This window comes from Sinohyriopsis cumingii, chromosome 1 (genome assembly GCF_028554795.1).
Source record: "Sinohyriopsis cumingii isolate HCF-2022 chromosome 1, ASM2855479v2, whole genome shotgun sequence".
In the NCBI taxonomy this organism is placed as follows: Eukaryota; Metazoa; Mollusca; class Bivalvia; order Unionida; family Unionidae; genus Sinohyriopsis; species Sinohyriopsis cumingii.
Window position 1 is genome coordinate 47,405,315 of NC_142961.1, and position 16,366 is coordinate 47,421,680.

At 35.1% G+C, this 16,366-nt stretch overlaps 1 protein-coding gene across 3 annotated transcripts in view; it reads left to right on the forward strand.

The window, feature by feature from the left end:
- Positions 1 to 16,366, forward strand: part of LOC149806807 (stimulated by retinoic acid gene 6 protein-like) — an 88,656-nt gene that overhangs the window by 32,213 nt on the left and 40,077 nt on the right. The window contains exons 15-17 of one of the 3 annotated variants that reach the window (XM_089957960.1): positions 7,087 to 7,250; positions 7,634 to 7,822; positions 8,833 to 11,896. The exons of the other annotated variants lie outside the window; for them this stretch is intronic. Coding sequence (XP_089814086.1) covers positions 7,087 to 7,250; positions 7,634 to 7,822; positions 8,833 to 9,080 — 601 coding nt within the window. The 3' untranslated portion in view covers positions 9,081 to 11,896. Of the gene's footprint in view, positions 1 to 7,086; positions 7,251 to 7,633; positions 7,823 to 8,832; positions 11,897 to 16,366 lie in introns of those variants that run through there. 3 annotated transcript variants of the gene reach the window in all.

Consider the following 16,366-nt stretch of genomic DNA (forward strand, 5'->3'; position numbering starts at 1 on the left):
CATTTTATTTAGCGATTGTTGCGGCGCGTGAAAACAATTCCGCGAGCACGTTTGGTGCACCTGTAAACAATCCATGAAAAACATGACCGAGGCCATTTCCATGATATACTGAATAAACAATTTTTCTCGCGGTATCAACGCACACGGGTGTCGAGACGTCCACGTACTGCTATCATTTTATTAAAATCAGGTCCATCTGTAAAGGACAGTGTATCGTCATTGTTTCATATCGAAAAAATGAATAGAATATATATCGTTATTATGTCATGGAAGATACACAGGTGAAGAGGGCTTAAGTGATGCCAGATCGCCTGATTTCAAGGTTGGTGGGAAACCATTCAGTAAATTCTCTTCAAGAACTATTCCTGCCTATCAGATCTGTTTCAGAACTTCCATTGATGGCATCGCAGGTTAAATTGATCTGATTCGTTGAGGTAACTCTGGCAATGTCAGGCTAAGTATGATATGCTCTCCTGAAAGTAAGTGGTGCACGTAAAACCAAGAACTGTTCTCAACGACGGCTGTCTAAATATTGCAGCGATTCGATTGCTCTGAAGGAGCTAAGTGCTGACTCAGCATCTCGAAAAGAAATTTGTTAGTTTCTAACGGTCAACACCAAAATTCTTCGTCTGACCTCATCATTGATTGAGGTAATATCGTATGCACCTTTAGGAAGTTCCACCCCACCCCACATATGATCCATGATCTTGTGAAAATATAAAAGTGTTGTTCGCGGACAGACCACCAAACGGTTGTGATCGGATATTAGGCTAACTGAAGAAAAAACGAGAGTGCATTCTCAGGTGTACGTTATTCTTCAGCGGTAACACGAGTTGAAAAAGTCACATCGAATTCCAGTCTCTTTGATGAGATTGTGGTCATTGAGGTAACGTAAATTCGTCAAATTTATTTGCAAAATGATACCAATGATCACCGGTAATTTATTTTCATTGAGTAAAAGCCCATTTTAGGCCATTTCACGCCTATATGTTTATCGTGTGTCTTTGATGTTAAGTTTATCATGTAATCTTTCCAAGTGGTCTGCAAAGGATTTTGGAAAATCTCCTCACGAACTGTTCCGTCAAAGAATTGAAGCGGCGTTTACATCTGCAATTTATACTCGGGTAGCACGTGTGGAATGTTTTCAACTGCCTTTCTATCGTTTACGTTAAGTACACGGATGCCTGTTGCGATCACGCCAACGACTTCACGGGAGATATTTTCATGCTCATTTATTACATCAATGGTAGACATTTTATCTAATGGTAATGATTGTTAAATTGGCACATCCAAACCCGCACGATATTTCCTCCGAAATTGCAAGTTTCGTTCAAGTCAATGGTGGACAACTATATGGACCCTTAGTGATTCACGTAAACATGCCACGAAATTCATTCAAATCCAATGAATGTGTGCAAGACCTTATACGTCAACACCACGAAATATAATTATCATATTACAGTTGTCACGGATCGCTTTAGACACATTTGTGTATCGTTCAGCGACAAATATTACGTCCCCATTTTGTGTCGACGTCGGGACTTATTTGGTTATGTACCACGTCGTCTTGGTGGCGCTCACCAGATAATATGTACTTTAGAGAGAGTGACGTATGTAAGGTGAAGTAGTTCGCATTTAAAACATGCACAGTGGAGAGAATGTTTGCATATCTCTATGCTACATTAATGTAATGTGGATGATATTTCTTTTGGATATTGTACTTTTGGAAATTTTACATGATTTAAGTACACTGCTAACTAAAATGACTGCTCCCTTGTGTTAAAAAATCAGTCTGAATTAGTCTAAAGTGCACTATACATAGCAGCTATTAAAATAGGGAAAATGAATTTTGCCAGACTAGACAATACCAGCTTCTGAAAGTGCAATGAATGAATTACCAAATATATAAAATTTTAAAAAAAGTTATCGGCTCTTTTTATACAATTGACCTCTGAAGTTCAGGAAGTGAAAATGACCAAGTAGAGCTAGCACTTTTTTGAAAGGTGCACATTTGAAGTAAGGCCAAGCTGTATACTCTATAACCCATAGTACACCCATCAATCATACACCAAAATAAAGGGAATTAAAGGTTCTTTGCATTATACCTAAGATATACAACTTCTTTTTTAAATAGCCAGTAAAACCAGTGAGGAGAGCCGGGGAAATTCTTTTTCTTTAAAATCCTAACCCTATGCAAAATGCGAAACTGTAGCGCCACCCTTACACTACAAAAAAAAGATTGTTTTCCTTTCTATCCAAATCGTCAATGGTAGGTGCTTTATCGGTAGTAGAAAAGAAAGCGATGGACGCTTATATTCTTGTGGATGACCCTTTCTCTCTCAACGATTTTAAAGACCTTTTAAAACATCATAACACGGTTGATCATCAGCCGCACAATCACGTACATCCGATCCCACTTCAACCATTGTACAATCATATTCAGCAATAGTTGTGTCCCAGTCCAGTGGAGTCAATACTTAGCGCACGAACTGACTTTGGGAATATATCATCATACGTGGACGGTGTAGATGTTGCGTAATGCCATTGAATACTATAGTATATAATACAATCATGACTTCATTTTGTGTATTATGTCCCAAAAAAGCAAGTACTGGAAATGCCACACGAGCTCAAACACGTAATGGATGAGCAGTGATTTCTGAAATTTGTGTTCGATGTGGGGCAAATAATTTCAGTCATTAAAACAAAAAGAGGTCGGCGGTGATATCATGTCTTCATTAAGAAAGCTATCAGAAGCACCATGGTGCAAAGATCTCGGTGAAAAAACATCCCTGGATACAAGTACTGTGTATCTGGTACATAGAAAAATATACTACTTGATTCTAACAAACAGTCAAACCATGGTGAAGCACATATAAACTGTGTTGAGTCTGCGTGTTATCAACATGACATTGCATACCAAGTATCAAAATATATCCGTACACGTAAGCGTGCCAATATGGATCTCCTTCATGTCTAAAATGTTATTGCGAAACCGGGTGCTGGGGAACGAATCGAAAGAAAGACCATCAAAGAGAAAGATATGAAAGACAAGACTGCATAAGGCCGCTCTGTCTCCCTTGGACAAACTTCAACTCATTAAAAGTAAAATAAGTTAATCCAAAAATGATGGATACAAAATAACCAGAGATTATCGAAAACATACTACTGTCCGCGTCGATATTGGAGAGGTAAAGCCTCAAAGGAAACGCTAGGAAGCGCGGCTAAGACAACTCATGGAATTGCTCCAGCATGGTTGGCCAAACAAACGCTGTGGCAAATCTACCTACCAGTGCCAAGAAAGATTTCACGTTGTTGGTTTGATGTACAAATACCAAATGAAGTTCATTAGGCTAGTCTATTGTTTCTTGCACCTAACCGTGCATATGATCCACAGGGTCGATAGCACATTTACAAGTACGCGCTAACCACTGTCGATATTGCCAGCAAATGCAAAGAAGCTGAGCCGTTAATGTCAGTAGATTCTGCAAGCGTCGCGGATACACTCGAACATGTCTATGAGCGTTTACCATTAACACCGCCACGATTGCTGAAAGTGGATCCTGGTATAGAATTTATCGGATTTTGTTGCTCTGCTGTTTCTTGATTTTAATAAACAAAACATTCTCTTTCGAATAATCACTGTTATCAAATTAATTTGCTAAACTTGACTCAGTGATGTTTGCGTACATGTTATTGGTGGTGATATGCGTCAGCAGTGAATTAGTCTCGGTGTAGGGTATCTCGACACAATCAAGGCACATCTATTTGATCTTGTTTAATTGAACTCAACATTAGCAGCTTCGACATATCCAGTACGGACGATCCATCGTAAATAGGTTTTATCAGTTTCAGTTGTGTTTGGTTTTACTGAGATCAGCAACAATCACACCATTAAAGATCTTCCGAGATTTAAAAAGCTGGGACAGCGGTAAGCTTTAGAAGCTTATCTCGTTCACTATCACGGACCACTTTGACTGAAATCCGTTTGTGCATATTCTTAATGTTTTTCCCGCATCTGGGATTGTTCATGAGTTTAATTAAACCTTTTCTAAGGTCATTCGTGGTTTTGTTTCTCAGATCCGTATTCATTATGATATAAGAGCCTTTAAGTCGTGCTGCCATAACCCAAGCACTAGAGATATCATGGTTATAGTCATTCCAAGTCGCCAATACAACTACAGGTTTCTCACTTGTAGTATATAATTGTATTTCTTCGGAAGACTTGAAACAAGTTTGGTGCAGTCAGTAAATTTACCACCAAATTAATTTACGATTGCGCACTGATACGGAGACAACCACACACCAGGCAGCGGAAATGCTTCTGGCGCGTACGTGTGTGAGAAGATTACGTGGGATCAATCCACTGAAATTCCCCAAGTAACGGTTTTATCATTGCTCAGCCATAATGGTTGTTGCAATACAGAAATATGATGTAACTGCTATGAGCGGTTGGGTCATACCATCCAGGTTTTGTTTGCGGGAGGATATATGTGATTTCCCATATCAAGCCCTCCACAAAGTGAGCTCTCAACAAATAGATTTTAGTCATTACCTCGATTTTCGTTTTATGTCAACAACGCTTCCAAAGCCATTCCAGCGAATGAAATATAATGGGAGAGATCGATAATGTTCACGTGCATGGTAGTGTTACAAACTTGTTCAGACACATTACGAGGAAGAACATATATGTGCGCAGCTGCAGATTGTGATAGTCACCCAAGGTTTTGCATTCGAATATAGACCAAACTTGTTTGCGTGCTCGTAGTCGTTGGCGGAACCACCTTCACGTGCCAGCGACGATTAACAGTCTTCCGTTATTGACAACTGAGTTCCGGCAAACTTGTCCCAACCGCTCATATATTGGTATATATATACACCTTCTCTGATGAACGGGTCACTGTTAGTGGTACAATACAGACGGACAATTTTGAGTTTTCAGAAACTGTTTCGAATCGATAAACTATAATTCTTTCAGCCGAAACGTCGTGCATTTTTCTATGTTGCTTGCAATAATCTGTATTGGTACCGTTAACGCCAATGCTACTGCCTGTATTATTAAGTGAAAACCATATGCATGCAGGTCTTGAAACATTACAGGAAATTTGTCAAAAATAAGTTTACCCATGTGCTGCCGGTCGACACTTTTTTACATTATGACTGACCATGACGAAACCAACTCTGGCGTTCGTATGTAACTGGATCTATGAACTGGATGATATGGTGATATGTGTGTTTTAAACCTGCATTGGTGTATTTTTCCAAGGTTTCAAGAATCTTTTCAATGCCCTTATCGATTTTATTACTGATGGCGCTGTTGTACTACTTATCAGGATTGTACTAGCACCGATGTGAATCCACGGTGTAGTGGTTTTATAACCATCGCGATCACGACTTAGCGCAATATCCAAATGCGCATTTCGGGAAATATCTGATTTAACTCTGGAGTGGCCAGTTCGGTGTAACACCGATGTGATTTATAGGAATAATAACTGTTGACGTTTATCGAATGTCTTCACTATGGTTGTATGTATGTATATTGAAGGATATTAGTACCTCTGCATATTCATGACTTGCAATTCATTCATAGCACTCTATTCTTTGGACTTGTGATAGAATATATAGGATTATTTTGGATTTAATTCACAATATTGTAAGTTCCCCATAAAGTTGTATTTAATAACTTAGAGAATTACTTGTTTTGCTTTTATTTTCACAAAACCATCTTTGCTTTACTTCTTGTTGTTACTTAGTTTTAAGACCATAGATTTGCAACAAAATGATGCTTTGAAAGTGCCACTCAGAAGGAAGCCATTACATACATACATACATACATACATGCATACATACATACATACATACATACATACATACATACATACATACATACATACATACATGCATACATACATGCATACATACATACATACATACATACATGCATACATATGTATATACATACATACATACATACATAGGCATACATACATACACACATAGATGCATGCATACATACATACATACATACATACATACATACATACATACATACACACATACACACATGCTCACACACATACATACACACACAAACAAACACATACATAAATACATTCATGTATGTTGCAAGCAAAATGCAATATAGGTGAAAGCATGGTATCGAGACGCTAGGTCTTTACCGATTTCTAATTCCCCAGATTTAACTCAAAAGATTTTGTTTCAAACCATAACAAAGCCCATAGCAGTATTTGAAAAGCAATCTGTAGCTTTTATGTTCACTGATTAAAATTAGAAAGACAATATTTTTATTTTTTGTTCTCTAAATTGTTTACTTTTCTAATGCTTCAAAAATGTCCTTTTACAGACACGAGTACGTAACGGGTAAATTTCCAAAGAGACAATAGCGTTTGTAAACTGAGTGAACGACTTTCAATTACCTTAATAGCATGTTTTTATCAAGAATTGAGGACAATAACGTTTGTAAACGGAGCTAAAGTTTTGAAATTACCATGACAGCATGGTTGTATCAAGAATTGAGGTCAATAGCGTTTGTAAACTGATAGAACGACTGTCATTTACCTTAATATCATGGTTGTATCAAGAACTGAGGGATTGCTGGAAGTAGCTTCGAAGTTTTAAAAAGTTCATGGTTAGAAACGTTTACATGGAAATTACGAATAAATGATTAAAACAAAAATGACGTAAGAATACCAACCAAATCACTCAAATTAATAATTTAATTATAATTCGGACATGAATACTTGTATCAACCTTAACGACAGTGAAAATAAATTTCAGTTAGTGATTACATTAAATCTAGTAATTTCTGACTGTTTTAATTCATGAAATATTTTGTGATTTTGACACGTTATAATATAAGAAAACGCAGAACATTGTTAAAACTTTCTAACTCCCGTAGAATAATATTTTCCACTCAGATGTAGGTTATTATGATAATTTCTTTGGTTGAATAGGGCGACCATACTACAGACCATTTGTCTTTTATTTGTTTTCTATTATTGTTTTAAGCTTCGACTTCAGCTATGGAACTGATATCTACATGTAAATGTTTCTTCTGTCGTTTAGAAAAGCCCACGATTTATTCAAGTTCTTCATGCTGTTCGTCAATCTGAGTGTTGGAGTTATCGTCTTCCTGAGACGCCTAATCAGCACCATAATCCTAGGAATTTTGCTCGTACCCAGGATGGACAGATCCATGTTTCCAAAGGGATTTGAAAGTGACGATAAATGTAAGTAAAATTGCGGATGATTGTTGTATGTATGTATATAAATACGTGCGAGCGTGTGTATGTATGCATGTATGTATGTATGTATGCATGTATATGTATGTATGTATGTATGTATGTATGTATGTATATATTTATATATGTAAGTATGTAAGTATGTATGTATGTATGCGTGTATGGATGGATGGATGGATGGATGCATGCATGCTGGATGGATGTATGGTTGGATAAGAAAACATTAAAGGGAACTAAAAATTGTGAGTTCATTGTGAATTTTATATCTGTAATTTTCCAGTATTTAATTTTTAAGCAGCTATAAGTATTTTGCACGTAACCTTAAATGACTTTTCATTTATGTATATAATACTTTTTCTTATATGTTTAAGGTTATATGAATTATGTCGGCATGTTGATAGTGGACTTCACGCACAATAACCCCATAATGAGAGTGTTCTGTTCGATTCTTCTGAAGTCTACTGCAGTAAAGCACGATCAAAGGAGCAACGCGAACACAACCGTCCAAAACTTCACTTACAGTACACATGGAACGCAATCTTCTCAGCGACCATATCAAGGTATGCATTATATAATGATACTTAACTGTCTTTTCTTATATTCAACAGGCGCCTCATAAATAAAACAATAAGAAGCATTAATCACAATACGCGGTATATTTCGAACATGTCCCGGTACGTGTCTTTCTCCCGCCATGCTAACGCAACTCCTAGCCAATGGATATTGGTTATTTAAGGAACTCAACGCTCTCCCCACCATAATTATTGTCAGACGGTTTTGGATTTGTCATCGTCACGTACAAGATCTTGAAGATGGACTCACAATATTTCAACAACTTCAGTGTGCGTCTGTCATCATCGACTTCTGTTTGTATGTAATCCCCTTTACCCCAGAAATACTGCAAAAATATTAGAGAAATTAAATTTTTTAATATTATGATCCCATACATAACGTTCGAAACATCACAGAAGCTTGTTTCCCTTTTACCGTTACGGCTCTTTAAGGGTAACAATCTTTAACTCCTTTAATGGTGCATTGAATTGTTTCGTTGCTTCTTTTATTTTTCTTTGCCCTTATCAATTAGTACACTGCACTTTTTAATACTCACACTCTTTCAAATATTACAGTAAAATTAGATTTTCTTTATTTGCAATTTACTTCTGAAGGGGACATAATGTTAATTATTGCACATTCTTGATGTCTTAGAAGGCACGAGAGCCATTTATTTAAAAATTGGTAGGAAGTTGAACTGCTTTCTAAACCCTTCCGTTTCCAGGCAGGGTTTAGCATAGATAAAGGTCCTGTATTCAATCAAAAGTACTGAAACTTCACTAAAGCTGTGTCTCAAATGAAATCATATCGATGCAAATTCCTTTTGATTGTTCAGTCGATTCTGGTACCTACTTGTCGCAATAACTGTCGCAATAACTGACTGATCCAATTAAAGATCTGAATGTTAAATAGTTATATCGAAGCAAAAATAAGAATTGTTTACACAAATCTGATCTTCTATTCTGATAATATATAATGTTCAAATGATCGATTATCAATTATGTTTTGTGAATACTAGGTCACTCAAGGCCAAGAAACAAATGGCTGGTTGCTTATACCTTAATGAAAAATCCTGCCATCATCGGAACGAGGAAGCATGCTCTGCCAGGTATAGTTCTGATAGAGGCATCAAACGTTCGTGCAGACGTAATTGACAGAGTTCAGCGAAGTATCGCGTCAACACTGTTTATATACATTGGAATGACGGTCGTTTTGATAACAATTGCGTTCCTTTATTTTGGCTTTAAAGCGCTTATACAATTTTAATTTCACTATGATGGACTCGATTACTATTGTTATATAAACTGCATGCGCTGTTACCAATGCGGATGTGATAAATATTGGAACCATTCCTATCGATGTCCGGATGATACTCCTGGATTATACATGCAGAAATTATATCTTCTAAGAAACTATTTTTATAAATTAGAGAGGTATATGATAAAATTATCTTCACATTATGAAATATCGGTTAATTCGTTAATAACGACTAATTTAAACTTCTTGCAAATATCAGCTTAATAATGACAGGAAGAAGCTCGCAAAAAGAGGTAACTTTGTTTCATATTTTCATATATATTTGTTTAATCTAATGTATTCATTAGACATATCTAAAAAGCATCTGATCAGCAAGTGTATAGTATTGAGGATGGCAATCCATCAAATTATGGTGAAATTATAATGTGAGTATTTAAATGTATTGTATTACTATTCCAGCATAACCGTAAAGTCGTATAATTACTTGGTACGTGTATTCAGATAATCAACTGGTATAAGTTATTTGTAGTGACGAATTTAGTGTTGACACATTTTTGCGTAAATCCGAATGAGAATGCACTCAAATTTTCCAATAAGATGATTGAATAATATGATGTATTTCCTGCGTACAGTAGTTTTAAATATTTACCTTCGTGGACACCATCTTTTTTATAAATAAAATGATATCTCATTCATATTTATTAGGCATTAGGCATATTTTTGATTCCGAAAATGGCTGACACAGAGCCCTAAGAATCGTGACTGGCTAGCTGACAAAACTAATATCGTGAGACACATTCATTATTAAAAGGTATTGCTGTATTCAGTTTTAAAAAAATTGTAAATAATGTGGGTATATATTGCTTCATCTAAACGTTTTGCACAAATGTCTTGAACATTTGGAATGGAAGTTTTAAATTGCAGTTTTCATTATGTATTTTTAAAAACCGTTTGTACGCTTATCTTGCACAACTGTGAGCATTGTAGATTACATGGTTGCTTATTCATTGCTTTTCCAGTTATATCATACTTACAAATTCAAAAATAGGAATAGTACGTACATTTTCTGTTGAAATGCTCTTAAGCTTTCATTGTAATAATTCAATGGTCAATACTAATGTTATGGAGGGTGCGTCTTTCCGAACAGTTAAAATGGATTTTGAAGATTAGTTTAATGAGTTGTTTGTGTCTACTGGTAATTCAGAATACATCTACATGGACTAATCAAAATATTGATGAGGTTGTAGGTTCATTACTAAATTTGTTTTATTATTTGCCGATTTTGTAAAGTCCATAAATATTCCTTCCATAGCAAGATCGTCTTAATATGTGCTTTGAGATACCGAGTTACAATAGTAAAAGTTATTGCGTAATTTTAGGATGAGCCTTTATGTTGATCTTTTGTTTGTACGTTCATCGGGAAAATCGCAATTCGGATGTTTTTATTAAATAAGGAAGGAAATATATAGATGAGAAAAGGGTTTGCTTCTTCTGTTGGAGACATAAGAACAATAAGTTTTTTAAAGCTTAGATTTCGTTCCAAGACTGCTTATTTAGCAAGTATTACATATATTGCTCTGTGTGGTAAAATATTTCAAGAACCTAATATATTTAGAAGGCGTTGTTAATGATAGTGAACGGGAGGAATCGTATTTTGGATATACATCAATATATAATTGAACCTATACATTACTCGTACTAGGAAAGTGTACACTTGTTAATGAGTCTCAGATTTGTCAGTACTTGGGTCCAAGTAGAACAGATATTTACTTTTATTACGTTGTAATGCTTGAAGTTTTCTTGGTTCATAAGGAGAATGTTTAATATGGCAATTGCATGAAAAGACTCTTTGGACGACCATACTAACTCTGTGGGTTGATCGTTGGTTATTGTGAAGACATCTTTGCCTCTATTTTAAACAAACGTTTGTGTGAATGAGATTCACGTAATTGTATTATTCATGAAGAATAAGCTTGGTTTCGGTGCGAATATTCTAATACAAATGACATACTTACTCTAAAATATGTCATATAGAAGTAGATAGCAACAGGAGTCAACAGGTGTTAATGCTAAAAACCTCTAATTGTGGATGGGTCTTGCTTCAAAATGTTTACACTGGGAACTTGGTTTAACCACTTTCAATTCAAATTTGCTCTAAATGTATAATTTACTGTTTCATTTTGAGAAATATCTTTCCATAATACAAGTTTTTTTTATGTGCACAACATCTTTTGTAACTAAAATGTTCGTGCTTATAAACTCTTAAAAGAGAATGTATACATAATGATGCTACTAATTTATATCTTCTTTGTAATGTTTTAATTATCATTGTATTTTGTTGCTTGAAGCATATAAGTATCAGATTCAAATTATAAAGATCTTAAGAAAAATATTTCGATAAAAATAGATATGCTTATATATCTCATGAAAAGTGTTGTGGCTTTATGCCGACAAAGAATCCTTTTGTTATTGACAGAGATGCAGTATTGTTCTAGCATATATTTTATACAAAACATATGCGTAATATTGAGTACTAACACAATATGCATATATATGCTACAGTTTATGGATTGTGTATATATATATAATTTTAAATTGCCAAATAAACAATCTTAACTCTTAAATCTTGACTTCTACTCTACTGACTTCTCAAACTTCACATGATGATGTATTAATCTTCAGTGGGTTTTTTACGGAAAGAAGCGAAGGCAACTAAGATAAACATGTGGATAATTAATTCTTATCATGTTACTTATGTCCTTTTATTACATTAGCTGTATGCATTTTGTATGCGATGTATTGATAAATAAAGATATTACTTTACATCACAACACCTGGGGTTGCAAAATGTGCAATGAACAGTCAGTTTAAAAGCATTTTATTTTTTGTATCTATCTATTATGATACATTCCGAAATGTGTGATTGAGGCTGAAAGGTAAAACAAAAATCATGCTTCAAGAAACGAAGTCAACCACTTAGTTCGTTTGAAAAAGAGTGAATTTACTTAAAGACCTTGTGTGCACATGATGATTAATGTTTTACTATACAAATCGTGAAGATGGTGCACAAATGTCCAGAATATATTATGATCACTTCTATAGTGGAACTTATTTTCATCTTGATTTAAAGAAACGTATACGTTTGCAATCAGAACTGGATAATTTACTTACGCATAAGTCGAGTCAAATTATAAGCAATACAGACACTGATATGCCAGCAGATCATGTTATTTTTTTGTTTGTTATACTGAGTATACCTAATAAATTGCACATATCTAGATCTAAAGATCCAGGCTTGTTCAGTGTGTAGTTGGATCCGACTTAGAGCCGAGGTTCAACAATAACTACAGCTACAGTAAATGTAGGTACGTATTTTACACCCGAGTTAGACCTCAGTCACTTACGTAACACGATGTCGTCGATTAAATGGAATACAATCATTCTGTTTGAATCTGTCAAAATGGAAAAGAGCGACAATGGATTGAACTGTCGTCAGAGAGTTACAGAGAATCGTTCGAAACACACCTCCAGCAAGACTTCTAGATAAATGTGAAGACACCTGTTGTGTCTACGAAGAGAAAGTTCCGTTGGCTATAAAATGTCTACAACGTCAAAGAAAAGAAATGTCTGCAAAACGAGAAATGAGGTCCAGAGGAAAACGTAAGGACAACCTGATGTATTTGTCAACAAAAAGGACACCAGTGTTTAGACAGTCCCCCAAAATGAAAAAGAGGATCAACGAAACTATTTTCCGACTCAGAATAAGATATAGAAGACGCTATTCTGATGCGAAATTAACCGCTGCAAAACAAGAAGAATCAGACCAATAAGATGAAGGAGAAGAACTCAACCAATGAAGAAATTTAACGCTACACAGTCAGAGGAATTTCAGTGAAGAAATATGTTTTTAAAAACTAACAGTGAAAGCAGAAAAGGATGGAATGTGATGTGTTTGAAATTTCATATGAACTCTAATTCTTTAGAATATACTAACAAAGCAATCTTATCTGTATCTTGATTCCGAATATGTAGTTAAGGTAACACGTGTATTTAATAATGAGGGAGATATAAGTTTGATTTGTCAGTCTACTGATCGCTGAAGAGGCTGAACAATACTGACCATCACCTACAAATCTTCGTTATTGCGGAAACTGAATCATCCCACTTCTTATCATTCCTCCTTTATCCTTATTTTCTGCAAATTTCAAGTTTATCCATTCATTACAAACTTAAACGGTATTCAAAGACGTTCTGGTAAAGAATCCGTTGTGAAAAGAAGAAATACATCATTGTATTTTTTATTAGTAACTCGAACTTTGATAAGGTGCTTCTTATACTGCCTGGCTGCCTATGTAAAGTTGCCGAAAAACCGGTAATAAAATAGAGTTTGACTCGCCATGAATACAGTAGGGAAATGAAGTAGTATTGCTGCCTGTCCGTCTTTTTGTCATACTTCCAGTCACGTTGGGTCTTGCAAACAAGTTTAATCTCACAGTTCAGCAATGGTGTGTATGTAACTGTCTTGACAATCAAACAACAGATTACCAAAATTACCTTTTTGTGGCATATACTTCTAGGTTTTGCAATTAGGCTAGTTTATGGGTCATTATTGACTGCAGACTATTATAGATATATCTGTTGATTCTGCTTGTAGAGGGCAATAACTAATTATCAAACTTATCGTCATAGTTACTTATAAACAATGTCTTAAATATTTCATTTAGATCTGCATTCAAGCTAGTTTCTAGTAATTTCTGACTAAAGCTATATACGATTTATGTGTGAATGAGGGTGTATGAGTATAACATGGCAAAATATTTTTAAAATAATATATCATAGGCATGAAGCATCTGTGCTTAATAAATGTATTCCAATTTAAATGGGGCAAAATGTTCAATTACTGTATAAACATAAAGGTTCGAAAATAGAAAGATACTTTACATATGGGTCACAGCTGAGGGAAAAACCGGTCCATACTACTGATAGGCATAAAATATAATATAGAAAATATTTGCTGAAAACGAGTGTATAGCGTCCATGTTTCGCTCAGTGAGTGAAAACCCACCATCTTCACCCACAAAATAAAGAGATTCGTTAAATCATTCGAAGCAATCAATCTGTTTTCCTTGTGTGAGCAATGCATGTACTCATCACATGTGGTAATGTAGCAGCATTTACTCATCTTAAATTAAATATAAATTGTAGTTCCTAAATTTAATACTAATATATTTTCGTCAAAGTCCATTCCATCCTGATTATTGAATGATCTGTACCTTAACCGTTATTAGGAAACTTACAGGTCATAATTTTGGATGATTACCACAGCATGTCGGGCCTAATCGGCACAATTTAAGGTAGCACGAAGTTTTGTCATTGGACATCAGAGCACGCGACATTCGATCCGGTTTTTACTGGATTACACCTTTACACTTACCTCGTCCAAAGGTATCATGGTACTTTAACATTGTTTGCTGCCGTATGTTTTTGACATGGCGTGACAATAATGACCTTCCAGAGATTGTAGAAGAATCCAAATAAAGTGAATAATTGCCATTAAAGGTATGTGCAATAAATTTCTTAAAAACAGCAGCCGTTATTGAAATAGTCAGTACTTAACGCATACGTGATCTCTCTGCTTTTTGCTATCTTATATGACACTGAAGTAGCAAATTTGTATTGGATCCCACGCTATGTCAGCGGTTTGTCGATTATGTTCTGCTGTGTATTTTGATTATTCGCACAGAAAGTATCAACAGTTATTTAAATATTCTTCCCAACTTTCTTAAAATAACAAATTAAAGTGAACATAATTTACATCTTGTTGGGTATGAACTGGAATCGTCTTTAACCGGAAACGGTCATATTTACCTTTTTGCTATGTAAGCATTATACATAATTTCGAATGTCATGATTACATTGTTATTTGCGTATACTGACGCCAATGAAATTTATGATCTATTTTCACTCCATGAAATATTTAGAATATAGGATTGTTAATTTGGCAATTTAAATATCTTGTTGAAGTATCATCTCTGATGAAAAACATAACATCAAAATCAAACGAGGACATACCGCAAGTCATCGCGATCAGGCAATTGTTGAACGATTAATCGAACACTTGTTGAGATATTGTTTGGATATCAATATGCAAAGGACATAATTCAGAAAGACAAGAGTTCTTGTGAATGGGTTGCAAGACTACAAAGTGTCATAGCTGCGTTATATAATGAAATTACTCGTGCGATTTCTATGAAACCTACCAATGTGATCACAAATGACATATACCAATACAGCGACATGACTTTTCAAAACAACTAGTACCAGGTATTGTGACTGTGAAGAATTTATATGAACCTAGTGAACTTGAAGGTGGTAAAAAAAAGAGCGACTGATCCTATTTGGAGTGTGACAACACATAAAAGTTTCAGCGTGGTAAGATCCATGGCTTGATCTGTAATGTACAGAATATATTCAACTGCTCCTCAGCGTGGATTTGCACATGAACAAGTACAAGTAATTCCTGAAGATACTCAATTACCACTATGTTCGCCTTTGTGAACTTGCGCATCGACGTCCAATACTCTCAAGACAGGTCAGCATCACATTTTCGCGTATGTGACCAAAATAAATATCTTTGATTTCAACGTCGGCAGATTCAGAATAACTAAGCATCTTTTCTTGTTGTATTCTCCATTCACCCCATGATGCATTAGCGCTTATATGTAGTTGTTCTAGCAATCCTGTATTTTTCCTTGATATAAAACGAATCTGTGGCGACTCTAACAGCAGCATCAGGAAATTTATTTATCATCGATGCCAGATTTGTCGAAACGTAGGATAACGTCGAAGATCTTAAATGAGTAAACTGCGGTAACTTAACATCACAGTAACTCGCAATTGTACCTAATTTAGTTAGGTCCGATCAATTAACATTACTTAGACTTATAAATGTGTTTCTCTCTGTTAAATCGGCAATTATAAAATCGAGTTCATCATCATCTATAATTAATCTTGTACAATGTCTTTTATGATCATATGAGCCTCCTTGCGTAAATTTACCATTTATGTTTCTGCCAAGATCTTTTGCTATTTTATTCTCAATGTCAGTAAAACCAGGATTGTTATCATCAGAATATTTATTTTGCTGCGGTAACGAAACTTGTTTATGCGGACTATATGATATTATTGCTTTACTTACTGTTAACAATAGTAGTATTTTTACATAAACCGTATATCGTAATAAAACTATTGGTGCCCACATTTTCTCTGAAAAGTGTTTGCCAAACCAGACATAA